Source organism: Aaosphaeria arxii, assembly GCF_010015735.1.
Source record: "Aaosphaeria arxii CBS 175.79 unplaced genomic scaffold BU24scaffold_1, whole genome shotgun sequence".
Classification (NCBI taxonomy): Eukaryota; Fungi; Ascomycota; class Dothideomycetes; order Pleosporales; genus Aaosphaeria; species Aaosphaeria arxii.
In genome coordinates, this window is record NW_022983474.1 from 299,871 (window position 1) to 325,457 (window position 25,587).

At 51.6% G+C, this 25,587-nt stretch overlaps 9 protein-coding genes across 9 annotated transcripts; 6 read left to right on the top strand and 3 right to left on the bottom strand.

The window, feature by feature from the left end:
* Positions 1-1,678: 1,678 nt before the first annotated feature.
* BU24DRAFT_403563 (iron reductase domain protein) lies at positions 1,679-3,412 on the top strand (the record flags this gene model as incomplete). Its single annotated transcript, XM_033525576.1, has 5 exons — positions 1,679-1,727; positions 1,777-2,109; positions 2,162-2,608; positions 2,660-2,940; positions 3,050-3,412. 5 exons carry the CDS (start codon positions 1,679-1,681, stop codon positions 3,410-3,412), a joined length of 1,473 nt encoding a protein of 490 aa, XP_033388793.1.
* A 341-nt stretch (positions 3,413-3,753) lies between these two features.
* Positions 3,754-5,273, top strand: BU24DRAFT_416141 (uncharacterized protein). Its single transcript, XM_033526376.1, has 5 exons — positions 3,754-3,850; positions 3,938-4,009; positions 4,114-4,148; positions 4,208-4,285; positions 4,357-5,273. Exons 1-5 carry the CDS (start codon positions 3,837-3,839, stop codon positions 4,890-4,892), a joined length of 735 nt encoding a protein of 244 aa, XP_033388794.1. The 5' UTR covers positions 3,754-3,836; the 3' UTR covers positions 4,893-5,273.
* Positions 5,274-6,454: 1,181 nt separating this feature from the next.
* On the top strand, positions 6,455-8,391 carry BU24DRAFT_1530 (alpha/beta-hydrolase). Its single transcript, XM_033521291.1, has 3 exons — positions 6,455-7,532; positions 7,636-7,723; positions 7,785-8,391. Exons 1-3 carry the CDS (start codon positions 6,661-6,663, stop codon positions 8,163-8,165), a joined length of 1,341 nt encoding a protein of 446 aa, XP_033388795.1. The 5' UTR covers positions 6,455-6,660; the 3' UTR covers positions 8,166-8,391.
* Positions 8,392-8,428: 37 nt separating this feature from the next.
* On the bottom strand, positions 8,429-11,396 carry BU24DRAFT_416144 (uncharacterized protein). Its single transcript, XM_033526377.1, has one exon. The coding sequence runs from the start codon at positions 10,915-10,917 to the stop codon at positions 8,617-8,619; it is 2,301 nt and encodes a 766-aa protein (XP_033388796.1). The 5' UTR covers positions 10,918-11,396; the 3' UTR covers positions 8,429-8,616.
* A 462-nt stretch (positions 11,397-11,858) lies between these two features.
* Positions 11,859-13,504, bottom strand: BU24DRAFT_360963 (MAGE-domain-containing protein). Its single transcript, XM_033524132.1, has 4 exons — positions 13,368-13,504; positions 13,114-13,315; positions 12,935-13,063; positions 11,859-12,866 (listed from the first exon to the last, which is right to left on the bottom strand). Exons 1-4 carry the CDS (start codon positions 13,392-13,394, stop codon positions 12,289-12,291), a joined length of 936 nt encoding a protein of 311 aa, XP_033388797.1. The 5' UTR covers positions 13,395-13,504; the 3' UTR covers positions 11,859-12,288.
* A 55-nt stretch (positions 13,505-13,559) lies between these two features.
* Positions 13,560-15,187, top strand: BU24DRAFT_416147 (uncharacterized protein). The gene has a single exon (XM_033526378.1). It carries the CDS (start codon positions 13,708-13,710, stop codon positions 15,082-15,084), a length of 1,377 nt encoding a protein of 458 aa, XP_033388798.1. The 5' UTR covers positions 13,560-13,707; the 3' UTR covers positions 15,085-15,187.
* A 54-nt stretch (positions 15,188-15,241) lies between these two features.
* On the bottom strand, positions 15,242-17,178 carry BU24DRAFT_312244 (alpha/beta-hydrolase; the record flags this gene model as incomplete). Its single annotated transcript, XM_033522835.1, has 3 exons — positions 15,242-15,822; positions 16,410-16,671; positions 17,020-17,178. Coding segments are annotated over 3 exons (1,002 nt in total), but the record flags the coding sequence as incomplete, so codon positions are not given.
* A 1,777-nt stretch (positions 17,179-18,955) lies between these two features.
* Positions 18,956-22,055, top strand: BU24DRAFT_403570 (uncharacterized protein; the record flags this gene model as incomplete). Its single annotated transcript, XM_033525577.1, has 7 exons — positions 18,956-19,147; positions 19,196-19,323; positions 19,395-19,792; positions 19,843-20,339; positions 20,387-20,562; positions 20,612-21,593; positions 21,642-22,055. The coding sequence occupies 7 exons, from the start codon at positions 18,956-18,958 to the stop codon at positions 22,053-22,055; spliced, it is 2,787 nt and encodes a 928-aa protein (XP_033388800.1).
* Positions 22,056-23,690: 1,635 nt separating this feature from the next.
* BU24DRAFT_416152 (uncharacterized protein) lies at positions 23,691-25,417 on the top strand. The gene is made up of 3 exons (XM_033526379.1): positions 23,691-23,761; positions 23,846-24,352; positions 24,412-25,417. The coding sequence occupies exons 2-3, from the start codon at positions 24,128-24,130 to the stop codon at positions 25,153-25,155; spliced, it is 969 nt and encodes a 322-aa protein (XP_033388801.1). The 5' UTR covers positions 23,691-23,761; positions 23,846-24,127; the 3' UTR covers positions 25,156-25,417.
* The last annotated feature ends 170 nt before the right edge of the window (positions 25,418-25,587 follow it).

Sequence of the window (25,587 nt, forward strand, 5' to 3'; positions counted from 1 at the left end):
CGGCTAACAATTCATCCGCTTATGAATTTCTTACAAAACTTCTAGGACATGCACGAGGCTCAAGCATCGTGACAAATATACTGTGGCTGAGCGAATGGCTGCCGAGTTGTCGGGTGTCTTTGGGACGCGGCAATTCAATGAACAGACTGATACTGAGGCAGGCCAAGACGTTCATTGTCCATAGCGTTAGATATTGGTCGGAACATAAGGCCGAGTGCTTTCTTGGATGTCTGATGTTTTCGAATGCCAATGAGGTCATGCTGATTGGAAATGTGATGAGTAACTGTTTTCATCAACGCGGCTGTTCCTGTTGCCAAGGATGAAAGGAGGTTTGTCCGGCCAAGCAGCCGAGTGCACGTTGACAAGAGGATAGTCAAATGCAAACATCGTTCGATGTTAGTGGTCGATTTTACAAGGAGGACGCAGCGTCCCGTTCGGACATTTACACTAGTGAGTGGTGACATTACAATGTCTGTAGATAGTAGAGCCGAGTCGTTGACTGAATGCTTGTTTTGGATAGCTCTCACGTTAAGAACAGGAACGTTGACATTTGAGGCCGATTAACTTGTTCACCATCAAATTATTGCGTGGCTGTACATCGTGAATAGGCCCGTTAACCAATATCTCATGTCGCTCTGTTAGTAATCAAACAACAGCCCAAATTGCACTTCTCGTCGGGATGGTTGCAGATTTAGGAAGCCGATAGTGGGAGGATTGAATGACTGCCCAAAGCCAGTTCGTCACATTGGTGGTGCTCGAGCATCCGAGATCTACCAGCTGAGGTAAAACATTGCTTTCTGCATGGGCGAACAAGTCACATTCTCGGCGAGTCGGCTCATTGCAAGAAGGCTTGAAGAAGCTGTGCGACACACTCTGTTATGGTTTTGACCTAGGAAATTCAGAGACCCCAGATGCGGTCATGATGCTGAAACGTGCTAAAGCGAATGTTGGTCGTCACCCGCAGATCCCAAGCAAAGAGCTTAACCTTGGCCACATCACAGAGAAATGCATGCGATTGACCTGCCGGACCTGTCCCCAGCTCCAATGATGTGGAATTGGAATTCGCTGATTGGCTCCGATGCATGAGGTTGGCATCGCTGCTGCGCTCAGCCTCCACCACGATTCCAGGTCCAAGACTGCCCAGTATGCTTCCCCCTCACTTTTCGTGATAAGGCTAAAAGCCCAATAGGTTGATAGAGGAATAATTCGCGTCTTCTTGCGAAATGACGCGTGTACCTTTTCTTGTGGAGAGAGGACTGTGACGTTGTTCAAGTGTACACCGAACCGTACATACGGCTCCCCGCGATGACCGTATGCGGCCAAGTTGCTCCGGTCCCTTGTTTCGTACGCAGACGCTGTCCATAACAGCTTAGGGGGTTACTTGGACCGCTGGTACTTCTTAAGCAATTAATGGCCCGAGCCATTCATCCTATTCCAAAGACGGGCAATATCAAAATTGGTACATATACATCTCTCTTCCACGTTGCTGAACCAGAGATATAAGCCTGTTGAGGAGCCACAGTGCGGCGAGAACATTGCCTGTCAGACTATTCCCTGCCCAACTTCTATATTAGTCCTCCCTTGATCCATTGGGGGCGTTATCATCCACCAATTTCTCTCGATTTAGGGGAAGACTACATTTTGTTTTGAACATCATCCTACATCTTCTTCTCTCACCATGAGGACATCATCGAGAGACTTGCTCGCTACTGGGCTCTTGGCTCTAGGTAAAGTCGACAGGTTCTCGTTCAAAACCGAATTACTGACTAGTGACAGCTTCTGGCGCATCTGCGCAAGTGGCCAGCGCCTGTCAAGGGGATGTGTGCTTCAGGCTGAACATCCCTGAGCGCACTGCGTCTTCTGGAAATGGAGACATCTTCTTCCAAATTTCTGCGCCGAGTAGTTATGAATGGGCAGCACTTGGACAGGGCACGACGATGGGGAACTCCAACATGTTCTTGATATATACTTCCGCAGATGGCAACAACGTAACATTGTCGCCTCGAACAACCAGCGGCCATAACATGCCTAGCTTCAATGGCGATGCGCAGGTCACACTGCTCGAAGGTTCGGGTGTTTCGAATGGTCAAATGATTGCGAACGTCCGGTGTAAGTCGGCCCATTCATACATCCAATATGAACATTACTAAATCATACATAGGCTCGAACTGTAATAGTTGGTCGGGTGGTGAAGTTGACTTCACTGGTCAAAGCGGGCGATTCATTTTTGCAGCCCAATCCTCAGGAGGACCAAAGAATTCAGACGACACCGGTGCGAGAATCGGACAGCATGATGCCCGGGATTCATTTACATGGAGTTTTGCAAATGCAAAAGGTGGATCCCAAGTTAATCCACTGCTCAATACTCAACCATCAGGTACAGGAGGAAGCACACCCAATCCTACAAGTTGTATACCTAGAGGGGCAGTATCAGGCTCAGCTAAGAGCACTGCGGGAGCATCACCCACAGCTACCGGCGGCAACAGCGGTGGAACGACGAGGGGGCCATGGGGTCGCCCAACTGCATGGCAAAGCGAATGGGGACCCAGCCCGACTGCTTCCCCAACAGGACAATGGGGACCACCATATGGAGAAAGAGATTTGGATAGTAAGTTAGCTGCACTGCTTTCAGATCGATCGTCTCTAACACATGGTACAGAGAGACAAGAGATCAACTACTGTGATGACTCTGGCAATAGCATTACACCTATTGGTGGTGGTTTGTCTGGACGTCCGACAGACCGTACAAAAATGCTTATCGCTCATGGCGTACTGGCTTCTCTCGCCTTCGTGATCTTCTTTCCCGCCGGCGCCATTGCAATTCGACTTTCTTCATTCCCCGGAGCGATATGGTTCCATGCCGTCTTCCAAGTGTTCGCCTACGTGGTCTATATTGTCGCATTTGGACTTGGTGTGTACCTCGCAAAGGAGTTCAACCTTGTAAGTATCCTCATATGATGTCGTCGAAGGTTCTCAGCTAACGTTCGCCCAGCTTAATAGTTATCATCCAATCATTGGCATAGTTGTTCTAGCTTGTCTTTTCTTCCAGCCTCTTCTCGGATTTCTCCATCATACTCTCTTCAAAAAGTATCAGAGCCGAACATTTTGGTCCTACGGCCACATTTGGCTCGGCCGACTGGTGATCACGTTGGGAATCATCAATGGAGGGTTGGGACTGATGCTAGCCGACTCTATGAACATGAGCTCGAGGTCCGGGATGATTGCATATGGCGTGGTTGCTGGCGTTGTCTGGCTGATATGGGTTGCTGCATCCTTCTTGGGCGAGAGACGAAAGGCCGGACAGTCCAATGGCCCCCCCAAATACACAGAGAGCACCGCTGTACGTCTTGAAAGCAGACAACGATCTGACGTCCCTCACCCGGAGGAGGGCCACTATGCACCTGGCAAATGAAGAATTTGAGCAGATGGGGTTGTGGCAATTAGAGAAAATGCAGATTAGACAGTGAAATGAATCTGGTTAGCCTATTAGACAGTTCATATTTCCTAAAGGTGGCGGCCTTGAACAGTAATTCTGAAAGCTGTGAGTACTTTTGTCTTGATATATTTTCAGTTCCTTTGCAGTCTTTGTCGATCGTCATGGTGGTATCTAGGGCCTTCTATTGTTTTGCGGAGATGAACAAACAAGAGGCTTGGCGCCATTAGATAAGCAAGACATGGCGCCTAGTTTCTTAGTGGGGCGAGATGGAATAAACACAACATCAACAAGACCGACCCTCCAACTCCATACGATACCCCAAAGTCGCCATCCTTTCCCTTCTTCACATCCCTAAGACTCTCACATCTTCGATTATTACTCTCTGCAAACAATTTCCACCATGGGAGAGTCAAGGTATGCAACTCTAGGCGCCACAAACAACACTTTCTGGGCCCCTCTTCTCCGTGTTTACCTCTACTGACCCTCCTATTCTTTTCTAAGACAAGAACTCGTTGCTTGGTTGAACAACCTGCTCCAACTCAACATCACAAAAGTCGAACAATGCGGTACTGGGTACGTCAGGCCTTTCGAATATCTCTGCGGTGGCGGGATGCGAAATTTGCTGCTTCAGACTTCAGGGGGAGTGCACGACATGCGCTAACACAGGGCTATTACAGAGCAGCGCTTTGCCAGATCTTCGACAGCATCTATTGTGAGTTCCCTTGAGCATCCCTTCTATGCCTGTTACTTCAGCGACTGACGAAAATGCAGACGATGTACCGATGTCGAGAGTCAAATTCAATGCGAACACCGAGTATGCATATTTACAAAACTTCAAGATATTGCAGAGTACGTGAACGATTCTGCCGCCCTCCCTTTGCCCTTCATACCTCGAACGTGAGCTCACACGGCGGTTATAGACACATTCGCCAAGCACCAGATTGACCGACCCATGCATGTCGAACAGCTCGTGAAGTGCAAGATGCAGGACAACTTGGAGTTTCTCCAGTGGACGAAGCGATACTGGGACCAGTACTTCCCTGGTCATGACTACGACCCGGTTGCCCGCCGCAAAGGACAGGCCGTTGGCGGTGGTCCCGGTGCTGGTGCCCGCGCACCTGCTGCACGAAGGGCGCCTGCTGCCAGCAACTCGGCGGCACCCAGGACACGAACTCCCCTCGGAGCCGGTGCAGGAGCTGCGGGTGGTGCTGCAGTTGCCGCTCTACGAGAGGAGAACAACGTACTGAAGGAGACCGTGACCGGCCTCGAGCGTGAACGCGATTTCTACTTCAGCAAGCTCCGTGACATTGAGCTCCTGATCCAACAAGCCATGGAGGCCGACCCAGAGCTAGAGAAGGACGAGGGACTGCTGAAGCAGATCCAGACCATACTATACTCGACAGAAGAAGGATTCGAGATTCCCGCCGAGGGTGAGCAGGAGGAGGAGACATTTTAAGCAATATTTGATGTCATTCTGCATTTGAGCGTGGATTGGGCCGGGATACCCTATATTTCTCTGGGTTTCTTTGCTATCGGACAGATGATTGATGAAGCGTATGCGGATAAGGATCTTGGGCGGCAAGTTGATTGCTATGGATGGAGCTTATTCGAGCAGTGGAAGTGCTCGTAGAATCCAAGCCAGGCATGGGCGAGCTCGCCGTCAGTTTTTTGACGTTGTCTGGCTTGGTCCTCTGTGCGCGGAAGTAATAACATGATTTTCGTTCGACTAAGACACTGCTGTTATTCCAATGTATTTCTTCTGAACTCCTTTACAAAGCCATGGCAATCGTGTGATTGCTGCGCCGAGGAATCTAAGCGACGTAACGGCAACGTCAATTCATTCAATTCTCACATTTGCCGTGTTCCTAGCCCGCTGATCGAATGTCCCTGTCCCCTTGGCGCTATTGATTCTCGGGAGAGTCTTCAACTGTCATACGTGATTCAACGTCTTAGATGGTGGTGACATGCAGAATGGGATCTTTTATATGAGAGTAGTGGGGTATCCACAACTGTGACAGACCGACACATCTAGGCCTAGGAAGTGCTAAGCGAGAAGAATGCTCCGTCATAAACTTTCGCTAGTTACTGGGAATGGCCTGATGCAGTACTGTGATGCATCTAACTCAAAGGTGGAAACGACTATGTGCCACTCGATTGATTGTCATGGGTTGGTATGCGTAAGGAGTGGATCTTGTCGTGGGACAGAGCATCGTGGTGTAGCCATTATCTGATCTGATAGGTCTGTAGCACGGGAACAATGATCACTCGATACGAGTACAAATACGTTTGGGTAAAAGTAGGATAAAGTCATTGTAGAACCACCTTCAAGATTTCATGTCCACCAATTCTTGTGACTAACGGGTAGCGTCCGGCAGTAGTGACGGAGGCCAGATGCAATACCAAGGGCGAAGAGGCGAGGCGAAGACCATGCTGAAAGTGGTTTGATGGGAGAGGGAGAGGATGGAGAAGATGGCCGAATGGTCTCAATGGGATCCCTGTCCGCCTTGGGGATATCTTTACCTCGTACATATGATCGACGGCGTTAACCCGCATCCGACCTGGAGGCGAGAGAGAGCCATTGAGAGCTTCCATCTCTCCGCATCGAACCACCATCCATCCTTTCAGTATCATCAGTTATATCCGCGTCTATCGGTTGTACTTTATGTGCTCCGAATAGACATTCCAGCGGTCCAATTCGACTGTATCGTCACCATAGGCAGGGATAAGACTATTTCCCCACCCTGCACATCAACGAATCTACAATGGGTGTGGTTGTACGCCTTCGTTCTATTTAGTATGCATCCACCATGATGCATCCCAGGGCGAACTGGATGCCCACGTGCATTGGGAGGCTCACCTCACCCCGCATCCAACGACCATTCCAGGTTCTCTCCCCTCCATCCATTCCATCCATCCACCACGAGTGACCATCCATTATCAATGTTTTCACTTCCCTTTACCCCGCCTGACCTCATACTTAGCATACGTATGTACTTGATAGTTCCAGTTAGCTTGTCGGAGCTATGGACCCTCCACTGCCCATCTGCCATATATCTACGTACCCCGGAGGTTCACTGAGCTCCCTTTAGCTCTCCTCTTCTTTCTTCCCTCCATTCCCTCCAGCAATTGACTTTGTCCCTTTGAAAACACCATCAATTCGAGTCCAATTGACCATATCTACTACCTAAAGGACAATTGAGACCCCATCAACTCGACCTGCAATCATGTCCGCCAATTGGTCGGACCTCACCTCCGCCCTTTCAGGCAGCTCGTCCAAGTTCACCGAGCTCCTCCAATCGGACCCCCAGCTCAAAGCATTCACGACCACGAACGCCATCGACAAGCCCGTGACATTCGGCATCAAGTCCAGCGGCTCTGACAACACGCTCCTCATTACCGTGACCAATGGCTCCGCCAAATCTTCCACCGGCACCTCCAAAGACGCACTCTTCACGCTGTCCGCCCTGCCCGAACAATGGGAGCAATTCTTCAAGCCCGTGCCCGTGGCGCCGTACCAGAGCTACTGGGGCATGTACGGCATGAACATCAAGCAATCCGGCATCGAAGTCCTCGGGTCCCAAACCTCCATGGCCCAGTGGACGCACGTCTGGCGACGGGTCCTGGAGCTCGCGCACGACGCCCACGCGGGGCCCATTAAGGAAGACGAGTACCAGGAACCCACGCAGGACCACCTGGTCGGGCGGTACGTCTTCCTCGATGCGCCCGTCTGGGGCCGCACCAAGATCTTCTACGAGGCGTCCGGCGAGGGGAAGCAGGTCATTGTGTTCCTGCACACCGCGGGGTCGGACAGCCGACAGTACCACGGCGTGATGAACGACGCGAGGATGCGGAAGCGGTGCACGATGTATGCGTTTGATCTCCCAGGCCACGGGCGGAGCTTCCCGTCGAAGAACTTGCTTCCGGGGGCCCATACGACGACGGAGGATAGCTACGTGGGCATCATTGCGGCGTTCGTCAAGACGCTGGGGTTGAGACGGCCCATCATTTGCGGCGCGAGCATGGCGGGCCAGGTCTGTCTGGCGGTTGCTATCAGACATAAGGAGGTCGGCGCCGCAGGCGTGATTCCACTTCAAGGGTAACTTTCTCCCTCCCCTCACAATCTCCTCCCATCATACATCCATCCATAGTGAATGAACCAGTGAAACGCCATACTAACTCCGGATCCTCCGAACTCACAGATGCGAATACCTCTCCATGGACCGCCAATGGCACGACCGCTCCCCCTACGTAAACCAATCCCTCTTCAACCCAGAATGGGTCTACGGCGTACGTCCCCCTCCCCACCTCCCCATACCCATCCCCCCTCACTAACCTTCCGTTTCCCTAGATGATGGCCCCTCAAACCCCAACCCCCAACAAAAACCTCCTCTGGCACACCTACTCCTCGCAATCCCACGGCCTCTTCCACGGCGACCTCGACTTCTACTTCTCGGGCTTCGACGCCCGGGACCGCGTCGCCTCCATCGACACCAACGCCTGCCCCGTCTACATGCTGACGGGCGCGTACGACTGGTCGAACACGCCCGCGACGGCGCAGGCGACGGCGGACAAGATCAAGGGTGCGGTGCACGTTACGATGGAGGGGCTGGGGCATTTCCCTGCGACGGAGAACCCGGAGAGGTTCGTTGGGTATCTTGTCGAGGCGGTGGAGCATGTTCAGCGGGTGAGGAGCGAGGGGTTGAGTAGTTTGCGGTTGAGCTCGGATTAGATGGTCCGTGTTTATGTACATAGGTGACTGGAATGTCTTGCATTTTGTTGAAAGTACGCGGGGTTTATGTGGTAATGTGCTGTTTACCTGTTGTGATTGTGTCGTCGTGACTTGTGGTGCTTTTGGTCATGTCGGCCGTGAGTTCGTCCATGTATGTTCGAATACATACCTAGGTACATAACATACATTCACGTACATGAAGGCAGCGTGAAAACGTAAACACCAAGAGACATAATACATAGGTGACAAGCTTTCTGCAAGGACGGGTGCGGACAATGTATATATATAGAATAGAAATTGGGGGTATATTATTTTTGATCTTCATCTTCCTCCCTTTCCAATTAAATAAATCCTTGATATTTTCTCCCCCTCGCAGGTCCTTCGACCTTTTCATGTTCCTTCATGTTTTTAGGCCTTTTTCCAAGTCAATGAAATGGGGCGGTCTCAAAGGCTAAACAGCCTCAACCCACCCGTCCCTATTCCGTTCCTCCTTCGATGCGTCACCTCCGGAACCCACGAGATCGGCAGCCACGGCGTCCTTCTGGCCCCTCCGACGCGCACGCTCGCGGACAGAGCGTTCCTCCTTCTCGCACTCTTTGATCGCCTCCACGGCCTCGACTTCCTCGAAGCGTGCGTCTTGGATGTTGAGCTTCTGCCACTGGGGATGCTTTGGGCATCGCTTCTTTGTGCACACAACCTCTTTCACGAGGCCGTTGGTGGTGCCGTTCATCACTGTGTCACCGTCAGCGGTGACGTTTGCTTCGGATATCTGCTCTTCAGTCGGGGAGAGCGTGTTGAATTTGAAGACGGCGCGGCCTAGCTTCGTGTTGCGCCACGCGAGAAACTCGGTGTCGGACCACGAGAGTCGCGAGTCGTAGCCGCAGAACTCCTTGGGCTTGATCTTCTCCCGCTCGGCAAGATGCCCAGCCTGCTCCCTCACCATGCTGACGAATTTCTCCCGATCTTTGAGCGCTTCGAGCTTCATCTGGAGGTCGGCTTTCTCGGTGTAGAGGGCTTTGAGGCGGGCGATTTCGGAGGATGTGAAGGGGAGCTCGGGGGTGGGTTCGATAGTGGCCCCGTTGGAAGCACTGTCAAAAGCCGTTTGGGACGGGGGAGCTGTCTGTGGAGGGGAAAGGACGCCAGACCCTAGACGTTTGAAATCATCGATGCTATTCGAGGCGACCACAAGCGCTTTGAGGTCCTTCGCTCGGAGTACGCCTCCGAGTGGTGTAGGCTCTTCGTCTTCGTCGGTTGCTTGGCCATGATCGTCACCCTCTCTCCCTGCCTTTTTCTTCGACTTCTTACTTGACTTCTTTGCCCCGGCCGTTCGTTGCAATTGCTCTTGCATGAATAGCGTTCCGCACTCATCCGAACAGTACTTGCTTTCCCTGCCTTTGTACAGTCGAGCCGGCTTCCTACATCCCTCTCTCCGACACATTGGCTTCCAAGTGGTCTGGCCTCGCCCATTGTCTTCGCAATTTGGACATATGAATTTGTCAACTAGTTCCTCGTCTGCTTGTACCATGTCCACACAGGACCCATGGAACCAATCGTCACAACCGCCGTCGCATCCAATCATCCACCTATGGTTATCTGGCTTCCTACAGATACAGTATAACGAGGTGTCTTCGGAGGATTCGCCCTCGTCGTCGGAGGCGTCGGCTTGAGAGGCATTGTCCGGGGCGGGTGAGGATCCTACCGGTGTCCCAGCTTGCGATCCTTTCCTCCCGCCCTTTGATTTGGTAGCTCTGGCGGATGGCGTAGACGATCGCGGTGCCCTGTCCGCCTCGGAATCCAATTTGCGCCTCTTTGATGTGGGCTTCTTCGTTGCTGCAGTGCCCTTCTTCTTGATCGCCGAGGTACCCGGTGCTGGCCTCTTCTTCGATGGAGCAGGGGCGGAAGCCGGCTTTGGATCTGGTGAGGTGACACTGTCGGTGACGCTGGCTGTCCGCTTCGTGCGGAGGCCCAAGTCATTCTGTTTGAGTGCCTCTATGGCTTTGCGGGTTTCGGCATCGACGTTCTCCGTGGTGACGGAATGATGTCCCTCCGAAGAGGCTATGATGCCTGCAGAAGGGGTCGACTCGCGAGGTGTTCCAGCTGGTTCACTTTTGATGACCGGCAGTGGCGATGGCAATTTGCCATCGCTATCATGGGTATGAGATAACGCATTCGCGGATCCTGGGTGAGATGAATTGTTCATCGAGTCTGCTTCGTGATTCTGAGTTGCGTCACGCTTAGGCGGTGGCGAGACGACCTGAGAAATGCCGTCTCTGTACGATGTCGTCGTCTGCGCCGAGTCTTGATGGGTTCGTGTACCGAGGTTCTGTAGTGGCGCCAGTATAGGTGCGGGAGAGGAGGATCTGTGGAGAAGAGATTGGCGACGCTGTTGTTCTGGTGAATTGGACCCGTGATGATAATGTTCCAAGGTAGGAGAATTGGTCGCGGGTTGGTCGATAGGTGGAGAAGGCTCTACGGGAGCATGGTGTGAGCTGAAGCTGCTTGTTCGTCGCGGCGCGTGAGAAAAAACGGTGGGCGAGGGGAGTTCGCGTGTGGGAGCGTACGACTGCCCACTACCGAGCGTCGCAAGCGCAGTCAGGGCATCGGCGGCCTCATAGGTTGTCGCCTTTGTGGTGACGGGATCAAAATTTGAGTCTGAAGAATACGATTCGCGACGTTGTTGATCTGCCTCGGTGGCAGCAGCGGCGGCAGCGGCGGAGGGCTCGTGGTTGAGGAGGGCGTCGATGCTGGTCATGTTTCCTGTGATGGCAACGGCGATTGGAAGAGACTAGATTAGAATTTTACGGGCGAGCAGTAACAGCATGGCGCGACGCGGAGACGGTGAGGAGGAATGGGATTGTGGGTGAGGCGAGTGGAGAAGAGGAGAGAGCAAGAAAGGATTAGGATTAGAAGAGCAGAGCGGAGGAGAGGGAATCCGGTGACGATGGATGGATGAATTGTGAGAGGGTGGAAGAATAATAAAGCGCGAGTGGCCAGTGCCAGTGCCAGTGCCAGTGTGAGTGTGCCAGTGTGCCAGTACTAGTTGGTAGTAGCTACATGGGGTTACAGGTCAGGTATGGGCAAGCACAATTGAAGCTGTCTCTACGGCATTTTGAAGTTGGTTCCACACACAAATGCCAATTTGAATGGTGAAGAATTAGATGAAAGGAAGGAAAGAATTATATTCGTCTGGTCATTGATCGAATTGAACTCGGGAATGGTCGTGAAATGAAGGTGAACTGAGTTGTGCAGTGAAGGTGAATATTCAACGACTGACTTCACAAGAATTAACAAGTGTGAGGGGTTCGTGCATCATAACTTACTACGCTAGCCCCTATATGGTAAGCCGTCTTTTCCAGTATCGAATTAGCTCGTTGATCCATGGCAGGGGTTCCATTCATGTTGTCATCATCACCATCACCATCACAACACGACGACTATTGTAGACATTCACTATTACTATGTTACTTGTTGAAAGCTTCAAAATAACATAACTACTTGCTCTTAATTATTGAATGGCATCTAATCATCTTTTAGCACAATTCCAGTGTGGGGAATAGTGGATGGAGCACCACTTTTCGATATCTGTCTGTAGTACTCCGTAGCTAGCTCTGCACATTGTATTGGAAAAGCTGCCGGCTTAAAATAGCTCAACCTTGAACCTTTTCCCAAAAGGGGTCGTGCATCTTCAATCTTCATAAAAGCATTAAATTAATGGTGATCTACTCCCCCAGATCTTCATGGGGTTCTTAAAGTCGGTAACCATTTGATGGCTTTTGAACAAATGCCTACTACATAACTATCCGTATGGTAGCCGGTGTTGGGATAGGTCTGCTCTACTATGTCTGCATAATTCTCCCAATGCTATACCATGGAGAGTTCCAAGTCTTGTCACTCCTCTCAGCTCCCACCAGGTGTGATTAATTGTCGGTGTCTTATTTGCCTCCCTTCCAACAACTCGACTGCTTTGTGTCCTCTGTGGATCAATCGGTCCTGGGCTACCCTTAAATGCATTTGAAATATCCAGCATCCAATAAGTACGTCCTCAAGTATCTGTTCCGGTGGCTTCCTCTTTCGAGCGTAGATAGTAGTCTTCGTTGTCAACAAACGATAAACTTCAACCATCTCATTCATCTTCATCATCCTCTGCCGCTCTCCGTCTCGGACGACCCGGTCTTCGTACCGCGCTGGCTTGCGTTGCTGGCGGGCCACCCCCATCATGACCTACCGACGCGTCCACAACACCCAGACTTCTACTCAGTCTCTGCTCCAGATCATGCACCGAGTCCTGTCCATACACCGTCCGCACCATATTCGCAACTCCTTCTGTGCCCACCTCAACCTTCCCTCGTGGTCCAACAACAAAATCAACTATCTCCTCCCCACTAGACGAGTCTTTGATTTTGACAATATAGCCCTCTTTTACCATCCTTGCAAAGACCTTCTCTGTAGTATCCATGGGCGTCGACTGATTTGCATTCATCCGCCTCAGATATCGATCCAGCTTCGATTCCGATAGTTGTCCTCCGTTGAGAGTAATCAGCGCGATCACCATGGTGTAAAATCCAACGTAGTTGCTTTCAATTTCTGCCGTGGGTATGCGAGGCGGCTCGATGATGTTCGACGTGCGGAATTTGTCTGGAAGCGCGTTTCGTAGGACCCATTGCCCGCTTGACTTGTTCTGTGATTCCGAGGCAGCGGCGGCTGTGAGACAATTTAGCGTAAGCCTTGAAGGCCTGGGAAATAATTATGGGTGTGGTGGCGGTACATACAGCGCTTTTGTCTCATTGTGACCTTCTCTCGATTCGGTAGTTCTGCCAATTCCATGCCAAACGTATCTAACAGTTCCGCGTTCGCGGCATCGAAGACTTGTTTGAACATGCGCGAGTGGCTGCCGAGTACTAGAGTTCCATCAGCCATGAGATACATCCTCCCAGGCCTGTATGCCTACCTTTCTGTGTGACATCCTGTCGCTTGATCGGGGTTCGAGAGTATTCGCATGCCAGTGCATACCGCACTAAACTTTTGGACAGCTGCGCAAGACTGCTACTGCCAGTTTGTTCGTCTCCATAGCCATCATCGTCGAGATCTTCCTGCTCGTAGTGCTGCGTTTGTGTTGGCTCCGGGATGTCGTCTTCATCGTCCTCAACTGGCTGAGAATGGTCAGTGTACGAAAGAAATAGAGGTACATTCTGTCAAACTCACTGCACGTCGTTTCCTTATTTGCGGCATGACGTCTTTTTGTGTGTGGGTAAGTGATTTGAAGTTGGATCGGAAAGACAAGGCTTTGCGTGCGGGGAGTGTCCGACGCGTACCTTCTAACGCGAAACCACATGTTCAGCCCTCGTATTGCCTGCACCCACCTAAAATCCTCCCGAATCCCGCGGACCCCAGAGAGTTAAACCAGCCAACTTGGCGGGGAGACAAGCCCCAAGCTTTTTTGCGAAACAGATCATCACGTCACCTCACCCGTCCGTCCACCATTCTCCCATAATAACTACCTACAACAATTCAAGGCCCCGTCAATTGACTTGATGCATCCACCATGAACGCCGCACGCCTCGCCGCCCGCCGTCCAGCATACCGCTGCCTCAATGCCCACCCACGACTGCGCCAAATCCACGTAGCTGGACGAGGCGGCCGCTTTGGAGAGAAACCCTCCCGCGCCAGGCTCGACGACATCTCTGTCCACCGCGCCGACGCAATCCGCTATGCGCGATACAAAACCCGCCGGAACTGGCTCGCCGCGGGCGCTGCCCTCTCGATGATTGCACCCATGATCCTCGTCCGATTTTGGGACCTCCCTCCGCCCTCAGAACCCGAGAACCAGCAACAGCAAGACCACCAGCAGCAGCAGCAAAACCAAACACAACCCAGCGGACCCTCAACGACACAACAACTCGTCGACCTCATCAAGCCCAGGCCCGTCCAAGCCGACAGCCCACGCATCGCGGCGGACGAATTCCACGGCAAGAAGGTCGTCCTCGCCGCCGGCGACAAGATCATCGCGGCGCCCAAGGACTCCGAACACCCCACTCCCTCCGACGTCGACACCATCGAGCTCGTCGAGACAGGCACGTCCTACGTGCCCTACTTCCCACGCACCATCTCCCTCCCCGACACCACGGGGCCGGAGGGCATCGCCTCGGAGGCATCGTACACGCTATTGGGGCTCGGCATCCGCAAGGTGTCGTTCCTCAACATCCAGGTGTACGTCGTCGGGCTGTACGTCAAGAGTGCGGACCTCGCGAAGCTGCAGAACCAGCTCATCAACACGGTGAACCCGAGCGCATCGGCGCTGATCCCGGGCGAGAAAGAGGATCTGAGGAAGGCGCTGCTGGGGCCGGAGTCGTCGACGCAGGTGTGGCGGGCGATTGTGGCGAGGCAGGGTGCAGATGCGGTGGACATGGCGTTCCGGATCGTGCCGACGAGGGGCACGGATTTCAAGCATTTGCAGGATGCGATGATGAGGGGGATTACGAATAGGACGGACGATGTGAGGAGGAGGCAGGCGGATATGTTGAGGCAGCAGGCCAAGGAGAGCAAGACGGTGGTGCTGCCGAAACCGGTGGAGGAGGGGGAGTTCGAGGATGAGAGGTTCGGGGTCGCGATGAAGGAGTTCAAGGCGTTGTTCCAAGGCAGGGGCAAGGCTGGGAAGGGTTCGGTGGTCATCATGAAGAAGGATAAGGATGGTGCGTTAAGCGGCATTTACCAGCCTGTTGTCAAGACGAACAAAGGCGAGAAGATGGGTGAGATGGTCAATCTGGGTGAGGTCAAAGACCCACGCATCAGTAGACTGGTGTGGGAGATCTACCTCGCTGGTCCGAATGTGAGTTGCGAGGAGGCAAGGAAGAGCATCGTTGACGGCTGTATCTCCATCGTCGAGCGGCCCGTTGGAACCGTCGAGAACATGATCCAGTAAGTCAGTCAGGACATATATTCAATTGACGTAGATATATGTTGTACCATAGTGTATATGTATACCAATCACCAAGGCACGAAATCCGCCCATATCCTAACCCAACCACACCCCCGCCCCAGAACAACAAGAGAAAGATCACCTAAATCCCCTCCGTCGTCTGGTTCAACTCAACGCCCCGCTGCACCAGCCCCTCAATCCACTGCTGAAACTCCTTCCTCATCTCAATCGGAATAACATGGCCCTGCTCCCTTACAAACCTCTTCTCCACCTCACCCTCCTCCCAGACATCCTCCTCAACCTCCATCCCCACAAACTCCCTCCCCGTCTTCCCCTCCCCCTTCTCCAACCCCCTCCAAAGCACAACCGCATGCGGAAACGTAATCATCCGATCCTTCGTCCCATGCACGACCATGATCCTCCTCCTCCCCACCTTCTCCGCAAGACTCTTCAGGTCAGCCGGCGACTTGTAATGCCACCCAGCGGCGATCGCCTGCAGCATGAACGGCGCCTTTGAGAAGTACTCGGGGCGACTTCGCTTCCAGACCTCGTTGGCGGCGAAGCGGTCGCCGTTGGTGGGGAAGGGCTCGACGACGTGCTCCAGGTTGTCCGGCTCGAGGAGCCAGGCGTCGGTGTACAGGTTGTGTTTCACGCCTTCGACTTGCTTGTCGAGGGACTTCGGCATAAAGAGGTTGGCGCGGTTGCGCAGGTTCTCGAGGAACCCGCTTGTGTTGAAGAGGCCTGAGGCGGTTGAGACGAGGGAGAGCGTGCAGATTCGCTCGGGTATCAGCATGGCCTAAGGGGTGGTTAGTTGTGTGGTGGAGGGTGAATGGTGGATGTCACATGGTTTGGTGGCCTATCACGAGCGGGTTGACGTTGCTGTGTGTGTTGTTGCGTTCATCCAGCCCAATTGACTCGTCATGAGCATTCTCAGCTTCCATAGAATATAGTCCATGAATCATGAGACTACCCGTGTGGACGATATCAAACGTGGGGGAGAACGAGCACTACACAGGGGTGGGGTGGAGCGGAGCGGAGGATCGTCTCTTGCTCAGTCGAGTCCTCGAAGCAAGTCCCAGGTGGTTATTACTGCAGGGGGAATCACATTCGGCCCCATCCCCTGGTAGTTCTGAGGTACTTGGCGTTCTGCCTCAGAAGCTTTTCACATTCACCATACATGCAAACATATTGCGCCGGAAACTACACCATCCGATGCCGGGATAGTCGAACAGAATCCGGACGATATGAAGCATTGTGGGACAGAGATGCCGAACTTGAAAAAGCGCTTTGGGCGAGTATAAAATGAATAATGGCGAGATGTAAGGTACGTACCATTTCTTGCGCGATCATGCCTCCCATGCTGATGCCGATGATGTGGAGTTCGCGCTTGCCGGTCCAGCCAACGTGGTCCAGGACTTCAACGACGTCTTTGGCCATCTCGGAGGTCGAGTATCGCTGCATGGGCTTGTCTGATTCGCCAATGCCACGGTTGTCGAGAATCAGCGACGAGTATTCGTCCGCTTTGGTATGCGCCAGGTCTTTGGTCTGACGCTGCCAGGCGTAGCCCATTCCGCCAAGGCCCATGATCCACTTCCATTGTGTGAGAATAGGATTCTATAGTGAACAGGCGGAGATAGCGATGGGATGAGATGAGTGTAACAGAATGTAGAAGAGGGAAAGGGTAACTGATTAAGCATCGTCGGGTAACAAAGGTGAGACGAAATGGCTGAGACAGCCAATGCGACCGAAACGAAACATAACGTAGCAATGGGGGCAGCGATTGGCGGGAAAGTGACAATGGCCACGAGAATCATCCTCACAAGCTTTTTCTTCCAGGCTCTAGGCATGACAAATCCTACCTGTAGGATGTGCCTTATTTGGACGGGGGTTCTGTATCCCTAATTTTGGAAGCGAGGAGGAAAATATGCAGCAACTTACAACCAAATGGCGATCTCCACGTCCATGGATCTCGTAGGCGATTTTGATAGGGCCGCCTCTGTTCTTAGCAACGGTCGCTTTCTCCTTTCGCGCGGGCTTGAGGTCCCAGATTAGATGTGGATATTCTGGGTGCTTGACGACTTCATCCGGGGTCATTGGCGGTCGGTCGGCCATTGTGGAGTGTGGAGTGTGGTGTTGTGGATTTACGAGTGATACGCTTTTCTATCCAGCCTGAAGGAGATGAGATGGATTAGCGGGATATCCGTCAAGTCCAACGTTCATGCAGCGTATACACCGTAAGGTCGTAACCAGGCACGCAGTACGAGTAAGAGAGTTACGGTCGCTAGTCAGCAACGGGCGTAGTGGTAACGTTTTGGTATGATGGAATATTGTCGTAGGTTCAGGTAGGGTAGAGTAAGAGCCGTAAGAGCCCCTCCACGCGAGTAACGAGACTGCCAACCAGTAGCTTGTGTGTATGTACGAGTTGATATTACAACAGCGGATGGTCCGTCAGATGGAGGTGGCTGAGCCCTCTAGATTACGCAACGTGCCGACGCTGCATGTGCCATATTCTTGCACTCCTGGTAGCCGAACTTCTGGGGGGTTGCAACAACTTGCAGGACAGGGAGGGTTGCTAAAATAAAAAGTATGGTATATTACTATTACTACCATGAGAGAGGAGAGGATAGGCAGACATACTCCGTACATACATACAACAATACTATTTTTGAATGGCTAGGTGGAGTAGAGCGCTTAACTTGACATGAAAATGAGCATGTGCACAACTAAGAATTAGGATAATTAATCAATAAAGGATTGAAAATAGAGAGGGAGAAGGGATAAAGCATGCACAGTTACCCCCATGCGGATAGAGGAGAGGAGAGGATAAGAAGAAGCTGGTGGTGGATCCTCCCGCAGACTTAGGATCTCATACCTCTCTTCTACCTACTGCCCAGTGCCTGCCTAGGTACATTCTTTGTGCTTTTTATCTCCCAGTATCTACCGTATATACACCTGTTATTACTCCGTACTTGTAACTATCTTACCTCTTCTCTCTTGCACGTGGGCCGCTGGAAGTGCCCCTCCCCTGCATTGCCTTGCAGTCGGACACTTAATAAAGGTGAGGTTGTCACTGGTAACACAAAATAATTACTCCACTGGGACTTCGTATCAACAAGCAACTACTCGTATATAAGTCATAACCACACTACGAGTACCTACGACACACCAAACAAACCAGGAACAGATCGTCGTCGTTGATCTAGCTGGATTCGACATCGTTCAAACCTTACACTCCAACGTCCATCTATCTGCCCATTCCTTAGCGCACCGGATGCTGCGGCGGCGGGCGGACGACTAGGCGGACGACTTGCATAGACAGTCACAATCTTACAAGCATACAATACAATAGACTACAAGTACGGTACCCTTCCAAGGAAGCTGTGCTGTGGCTTCTCTTTCAACACGGTCGGCGCTGGCATGCGAACAGCCACTCACATTGCGTTGCATACGAGCACCTTTTAAACTTCCCAAGACCTCGGGGCGTTGGATAGCTTCATCACCCTCGGCGCCTTTTCTTCTTCTACCTATTTCGTCCTGTTGCGCGCTGACGCAGTTCCACCTCACTCTATTAGTCGACGTCTCCCTCTTGCTTCACCCCCAAATAAGTTTCGCGTAGCAGTTCTGCGATTCCAATTCGGTTGTCGTGCAACTCTGCGACATTCGAGATTCAGGGCTCTGGAACTGGGACCTGTTTCAGATCAGACCTCTTGACTAGGCCCCTCCAAAGACCAGACCACCACCGGCAACCGCGAGATTCTTTCTCACAAAACAGCCCTACACCCCCGGCTGCCCCTCGCCGACCCCATTGATCTCGACCGAACGATACACACTCCTTCATATTTCTACATCTCGTGTAGCACTTTCCCTCCCCGCAATGGATGGCTCGCAGGGCGGCTTCTATATGCCTGCGGCTGGTCCGCCGCTGACCAACCAACCTCCGCGCATCTTTGGCAACATCCCCACCGGCTCGCCCATACCCGCTTCGCTCGCAGGCCAAATGTTCAGCCAGGACGATCTAGACGATGGAAATGATCAAGGAGACCCAAAGAGGCGGAGGATCGCGAGGGTATAACACCTAGCTACAGTAACAAAGTGGAAAGCTAACATCCACCAGGCTTGCGACATGTGTCGCAAGAAAAAGATTAAGTGCGACGGCAAGATGCCCTCGTGTACGCACTGCCAGAACTACAAGACGGAATGCATATTCACACAAGTCGAGAAGAAGCGACAACCGCCGAAGGGGTACGTCATACTCGTAACATCTGGAGTGATCTGCAATGGAACATAACCAGCTAATATGGCATGCAACACAGCGCCAAATACATCGAGGGCCTCGAGAATCGTCTTGCTCGCATGGAGTCCCTGATGCGACTATCAGGCGTGCTTCCGGACGACGATGATGGCAGCACAGATTTGGCAACGTTGGAGAAAAGGCTGGCGGATAGGGCAGGTCAATCGACGCAATCACAGTCAGTGCGTACGACACCTGCCCCACGAGCGTCTGAAGAGCGAAGATCATCTCCTTCACAGCCGACTCAGAAGGTTGGCAATGATACTCCGGTACAACCTGGCCTACCTAGCCCTACCAGTGGTGCCGCTTCGCCAGAGCCTGCGAGACTGAGCACTGAGGCCAAGGACAAGGATGAAGATACCTTAGCGGAAATGATGTGCTCATTGGTGACGAACAATTATGGCGAAACGAGATACATCGGTAAGTGGCTCGAAAGTAAAGTTACAAGTGCATAGACTCATGTTGCATAGGATCTTCTTCCGGATTCTCCATCTTCTCACCCAAAGGTATACAATGGGTCAATGAGAAAACTGGAGATGTATCATTCCAGGACATGATATCTACTGCAGCCATCGACGACAACAAGTGGATCCAGTGGAAGCCCGATGTTTTCCAAGATCTATTCAAGCGACGTGTATATCGGCCGCTGCCGCCCAAGAACGAAGCCTTGTCATTACTGAAGGACTATTTCGAAAATTTCAATTGCATGTTCCCACTGTTCCATGAGCCAACTTTCATGCATCTTGTCGACAAGCACTACTCGAAGGAACCGTATGAGGGCTCAGGCTGGTGGGCCAGTTTGAACATCGCTCTTGCCTTCGCCCATCGTCTTCGAGTCATGAGCAACCTTGTGCCACAGGAGGAGGACGAAAAGGCAGATCAATATCTCAAGAATGCAATGGCCGTCCAAGTCGAGTTGACCATGCGAAACACGGATCTTCTCAGCGTGCAGGCCCTTCTTGGAATTGTAAGCAAAGGATTACCCTATTGACAGAATATGGCTAACTAGCTCAGGCGCTTTTCTTGCTCGGTACGCCAAATCCCCAGTCGACATATTTCTTCGTCGCTGCTGCCCTACGTCTGTCACACAGCATCGGATTGCACAAAAAGGGCGCGGGTTTCAACCTCAATGCATCGGAAGTCGAGCAAAGGAAGCGAGTGTTTTGGATTGCGTATATGCTGGATAAAGAGTAAGTGTAGCAGTCGACTTTGATGAATGTTACTAATAAAGAATTGCAGTATCTGTCTTCGCTCCGGCCGACCGCCTGTTCAAGACGATGACGATATGAATGTGGAGCTTCCAAGCGAAGACCCTCCAGACAACATCGGCAACATCCCACTTGCAGATGGTAAAGGAAAGCTCAACCTGTTCCGCCTCATGTGCACTTTTGCAATTATCGAAAGCAAAGTCTACAAGCAACTCTACTCAGTCAAGGCCTCGAAGCAGACAGATGGCGAGCTGCTGAACACAATTGGCGAGCTAGATAAAGAGCTGGAAGCATGGAAAGACAGCATACCACTCGACTTCCGTCCCGAGCACGAGATCAAAGCATCACATACTCCCCTCATTCTCCATGTCGTAGTCCTCCATTTCGGGTATTACAATTGCTTGACGACTATTCATCGCATGAGTGTCCACCATGGTTACTGGACGAGCCGACTATCGAACTTTGCCATCCAAGGTCTCAACGCCCGGCCACTAAACCCGCGTGTCTTCATGTCTGCACAACTATGTGTACAGGCCGCCCGTGCGTCCATTCATTTGTTGAAGTACATCCCTAAGGGCGACTCATCTTGTGTGTGGATGGTGATCTACTTCCCGGTCACAGCTCTCGTGACGCTTTTCGCGAACATCCTGCAGAACCCATCGGATACTCGATCGCGATCAGATCTCAAGTTGATGAACCTAGTCGTCAATTTCCTGAGCATGCTCAGCTCTGATGAGCGTAATGGCAGCGTCAAACGCATGCTAAGCGTCTGCTCCGAGTTTGAGCGGATTGCCAAGATTGTGTTAGACAAAGCAGATCGCGACCATGCATCGAGGCGCAAGAGGAAGCAAGGTGACAGCGAACAGGATGCGGAGATTGAAGCCACCGCGAATGAGATTCTCACGCCGGCGTACCGTGCCGCACAGTCACCTCCACAGACCAACAATCCCTCCACGCCCGGCCAAGTTCCCAATGCCGATGCCTTCAACCCTGATTTCCATGGCTTTAATGAGGTAAGAATATTCGTGACCTTGTAGTGGAATTCTACTGACACTGAACAGCCATTCCCATTCTCGCCTAATTTCACGCACGCATCGCTCAATGATAACAATCCCATGGCCCAATTCGGTTCGCCATCAATGGCCGCACAGCTCCTGCAGCAACACGGTGGTATTCCCATAGGCACGAGCGGCGGTGGCGGCGACACCACCATGGGCGGCATGAACAGCCTCAACTCGCTCGCCATGGGCAACTTCGAGCAGAACTTCAACAACGTCCCCCACGACATATGGCGAATGCCAATGACGTTAGAATGGGATTGGGCCGACATGACTGGGTTCACCGGCCTCGCATCGACGGGCTACGAAGACGGAATCAGCATGAACGGCGTGATGCCAGATTTCTCCAACGGCGCCCAGGGAACAAGCGGGATGAACATGCAGGCGATGAATGGAAATCGACAACATCCGCGTTGATTTTCACAACGCGCATGCGTTCGTATTCCAACTTTTTGAGGGAAAGACCACCACTCTAGATCAGGCACTGGACATTCCTTACGGCGTTTTGCATTCGACGGGATCGAGCTCGCAAGCTCAATCAATCTACCACCATCCATAATTTCCAATGTATAGTTCTATTCAAGGTGCGGCGGCGGCGTCAGTAGGTAGCAGGGGCGCGGGCTTGTGTTTGACACAAAAAAAGGCTGGAACTGGACCTGTGAAAGGACTAAATACTCCACTCATCTATTCGGGGGAGGAAGAAAGGTGGTCAAGACCGTCGCTCCGACACACAAAAAACGTATGTATATTTTGTACAAACCTACGATGTGATCACGAAAACTATGAATATAGAAACCTTTATTTCCACGTTCAGAAATCTATACTCTTTTTTTTGCTTCTTTTCAAACGCAAATGTTATGTCTCTGGGCTTGAGATTTTGAATAATTGGTAGTTGTAGCATGTAGTCATGTTGCTGTAACCTGTCCCTACCCAGAATGTTGAACTTCTTCCCAATAAAACAATGCTATGATAACGTTGAAATTTCGTACAGCGCCAACCTTTCGTCCGATGTATGTGTACATGATGAGACGGGGTTGACTCGGACGCCCTTCGCATTAATCTACTGTATGTATGTATGCCAGGTACACCGCATGCCACATGGCATCCCATCACATCACACCGGAAAAGCGACAAATCTAGGCCGTCCGGAAAAGCGCGCGGTGCGTGGTTTTCTAGGGGTTCTCGAAACGGTAATATATTATGTATGTGATTCGGACATGTGATGACGCCTCGTGAGCTCCAAGGCCGATGATGGGCGGCGTCTGGGGTAAGACGTGGGGATTGTGGTCTCGAGAAGAGAGTGAGAAGTGGAGTGTTGGCTTCTACGCAGGATGAGGAATCCGATCATACACTTGCGAAGTTGCTGTTTGATGCTTTTTTTGTCAATTAGCTGTAGTCAGTCATATATAACTCAAGTTGATTAACCCGCACGGACGACGAAGGTCAGCAAAGCATTATAATCATCCATAATCGAATCAAACGTTACGCACGGAGTTACCGTACCAGCGTACCTAGGCAAGTTATAACTGTATCTGTACATTGAATGGTAGCCCTGCGTCACTTAACCGAGGCCCTGGCAAATAAGGGCACCGCGTTCACCAAGCAAAGCAGAAAAGTCGTACGGTTTTCCAAGGATTATTATTTATTGTCACAGAACTCAGATTTTCCGGCCGCGCTCACGCCTTTTCCTCTCCTTTCTATTCGAGCGCTACAAAGGAGTTTCGGTTTGAAAAACGAAGGGCTGTGCAGATCTTCTGGCTTACGGTTTCTACATTGGCGGGGTGCGTGCGGAGAGAGAGAGGTCTGGAACTATACATTAGAACGTTGCGTCTGCTTGTTTTGTTTAAATAAGCTACGCTGTTTGCCGCGCTCTTTTTCCTTCAAACTCTTTTCGGTCTTTTTGTGAGATTCTCTTTTCTTTTTGGGGTTGGCAGTATCACGACAATCTTCAAGGATATCATCCGTTGGTTAAGGACTCTTGCCAACCATCCCGTGGATATCTTTGGGGAAATACTAGAAAGAGATATCGTAGGTTTATCATCTGCCTGGAAAGAAGATTAAAAAGAACACAAACATGGCGCCTCCAACAGATTTTCCGCCCGTCGTTCTCTTTGGATATGACTGTAAGTTTGCTCCAAGTCCACCACTGTAGTGTAGTCGTTTGAATCATATAACTATACATAATCAAATGCTAACCTGTGGTACAGCAAGTCCGTTCACGAATAAAGTACGGTTGGCGTTGAGGTTGAAGCAGATTCCATTCTGTACGTATTGACTGGTTATTCTTTTCAAGGATATTTCGACTTTTCATTTTCCTCGGATTCTGAAGTCGGGTTTGGTAACAGTTGTCATGATGAGTTGCTATAATTCACTCTTCGAGCACATCTCGTCTCGGATGATACCTCCACATCCCCAAATCTCGTTCTTTCTTGAATGGACACAAATTTTAACATAGCCGCAAAACAGCATACATCCCCGTCCCATCAATGATGCCCCGACCCCTCCTCTCCAAAACATTCGGGCTACATTACCGAAAAATCCCGGTCCTCTCCATCGGCCGCGAGGTCTACTGCGACACGACCGTCATCATCGAAGCGCTTGAGCACTACTTCCCTGCCTCCCAAGGCTGGGGCACCGTGTATCCCAAGTTCGACGGCGTGGACGAATGGGTGTACCGCGGCTTGGTCCGCGGATTCGCGAGTTTCTGGGTTGATGTATGTTTCCAATTCCATTCTTCCCTTACAACCAAATCCTAACAACATTTTCATCACAGAAACCACTCTTCCGCACAACAACGGGCCTTATCCCCCCTTCCGTCTGGCGCACATCCTTCGGCACCGACCGCAGCGCCCTAATCGGCCACACCCTCGACCCGGAAAAACTCGGCGCCAAAATCCCACAGAACCTATCTACTCTCGACCTGCACCTCTCCCTCCTGGAGCCTACGTTCAAGTCCGCGGGCACGTGGGCCATCCCCACGAAGCAGCCCTCCCTCGCGGACATCTCGCTGTACTATCAACTGAGGTGGGGGATCGACATTGCGGCCGGGAAGGGGATATATAACCTCACAGGTGGCGGGACACAGGATACGCAGAGCAATATCACGGATGAGGTGTTCAATGAGAAGAGGTATCCGGGCATATGGAATTGGTTCCACGCGCTGGAGGCGTACCTCGAGTCTCTGCCTGATCTTGAGACAACGGTCGACGGGGAGGCGAGTGGAGAGTGGAAGGAAGCGTTGAGGAAAGCAAAGACTGTGGCGGAAGAGGATCTCCTTGTTCCTACGGAAGTGGATGAGGTGTTGGATGTAGATGTTCAGAGGGGTTTGGAATCTGGTGCCGCGGTATCGATTGCGCCTGATGACACGGGAAGAGATGATCCAACCGTAGGGACGTTGGTGAAGATCGGAGTGCAAGAGATCGTAATCAAACCGGTTGCTGAGGCGGAGCTAGATGTCAGGATTCATTTTCCGAGATTGGGTTTTGTGGTCAAGATCGTGGATGCGAGCAAATTGTAGGGCAGGGCAGGGCAAAGGGTCATCTAGGAGTTCACATAACTTTGGTTTTCGGGCGCATTGATAGATAGAGGGATATTATTCAAACTTGTATGAACGGGATCTGCTGAAAACAGCGGTTGGTGAGCTACAGGGTATTATTGCCAAAGGCGAGACCTACGTGAGAGGTGGCTCGCCCTCTTGAGCACATGTAGTCCGAAGTTTAAACAAAAATCCTACGTAGTCAATATACGACCCTAAAACATTACTCATGCGGCTCAACAAGCCCAAGCAGAGAATCCCAGGCTGCATTATATGATGTTGTAAACTCAAAGTTTGGTGCAATTGTCATCGGAAAAGACCATGGCTGTGTTTGGCTATGTTCTTAAAGTGGAAAATGAGAAAATGAGCAAGTATGAAGGTAATGGATGCTGTACAGGACGCCCATTACACATG

Excerpts from the sequence above, each read along its gene's own strand:
- BU24DRAFT_416141 (XM_033526376.1), top strand. Across the intron at positions 4,149-4,207 it reads GATCTTCGACAGCATCTATT|ACGATGTACCGATGTCGAGA; the intron begins GTGAGTTCCCTT and ends ACGAAAATGCAG. Across the intron at positions 4,286-4,356 it reads AAACTTCAAGATATTGCAGA|ACACATTCGCCAAGCACCAG; the intron begins GTACGTGAACGA and ends CGGCGGTTATAG.
- BU24DRAFT_1530 (XM_033521291.1), top strand. The coding sequence starts at position 6,661 with ATGTCCGCCAATTGGTCGGACCTCACCTCCGCCCTTTCAGGCAGCTCG. Across the intron at positions 7,533-7,635 it reads GGCGTGATTCCACTTCAAGG|ATGCGAATACCTCTCCATGG; the intron begins GTAACTTTCTCC and ends CCGAACTCACAG. Across the intron at positions 7,724-7,784 it reads ACCCAGAATGGGTCTACGGC|ATGATGGCCCCTCAAACCCC; the intron begins GTACGTCCCCCT and ends CCGTTTCCCTAG.
- BU24DRAFT_416144 (XM_033526377.1), bottom strand. The coding sequence starts at position 10,917 with ATGACCAGCATCGACGCCCTCCTCAACCACGAGCCCTCCGCCGCTGCC.
- BU24DRAFT_360963 (XM_033524132.1), bottom strand. The coding sequence starts at position 13,394 with ATGCCGCAAATAAGGAAACGACGTGCA. Across the intron at positions 13,064-13,113 it reads ACAGGATGTCACACAGAAAG|TACTCGGCAGCCACTCGCGC; the intron begins GTAGGCATACAG and ends ATGGAACTCTAG. Across the intron at positions 12,867-12,934 it reads CACAATGAGACAAAAGCGCT|CCGCCGCTGCCTCGGAATCA; the intron begins GTATGTACCGCC and ends ATTGTCTCACAG.
- BU24DRAFT_416147 (XM_033526378.1), top strand. The coding sequence starts at position 13,708 with ATGAACGCCGCACGCCTCGCCGCCCGCCGTCCAGCATACCGCTGCCTC.
- BU24DRAFT_416152 (XM_033526379.1), top strand. The coding sequence starts at position 24,128 with ATGCCCCGACCCCTCCTCTCCAAAACATTCGGGCTACATTACCGAAAA. Across the intron at positions 24,353-24,411 it reads TCGCGAGTTTCTGGGTTGAT|AAACCACTCTTCCGCACAAC; the intron begins GTATGTTTCCAA and ends TTTTCATCACAG.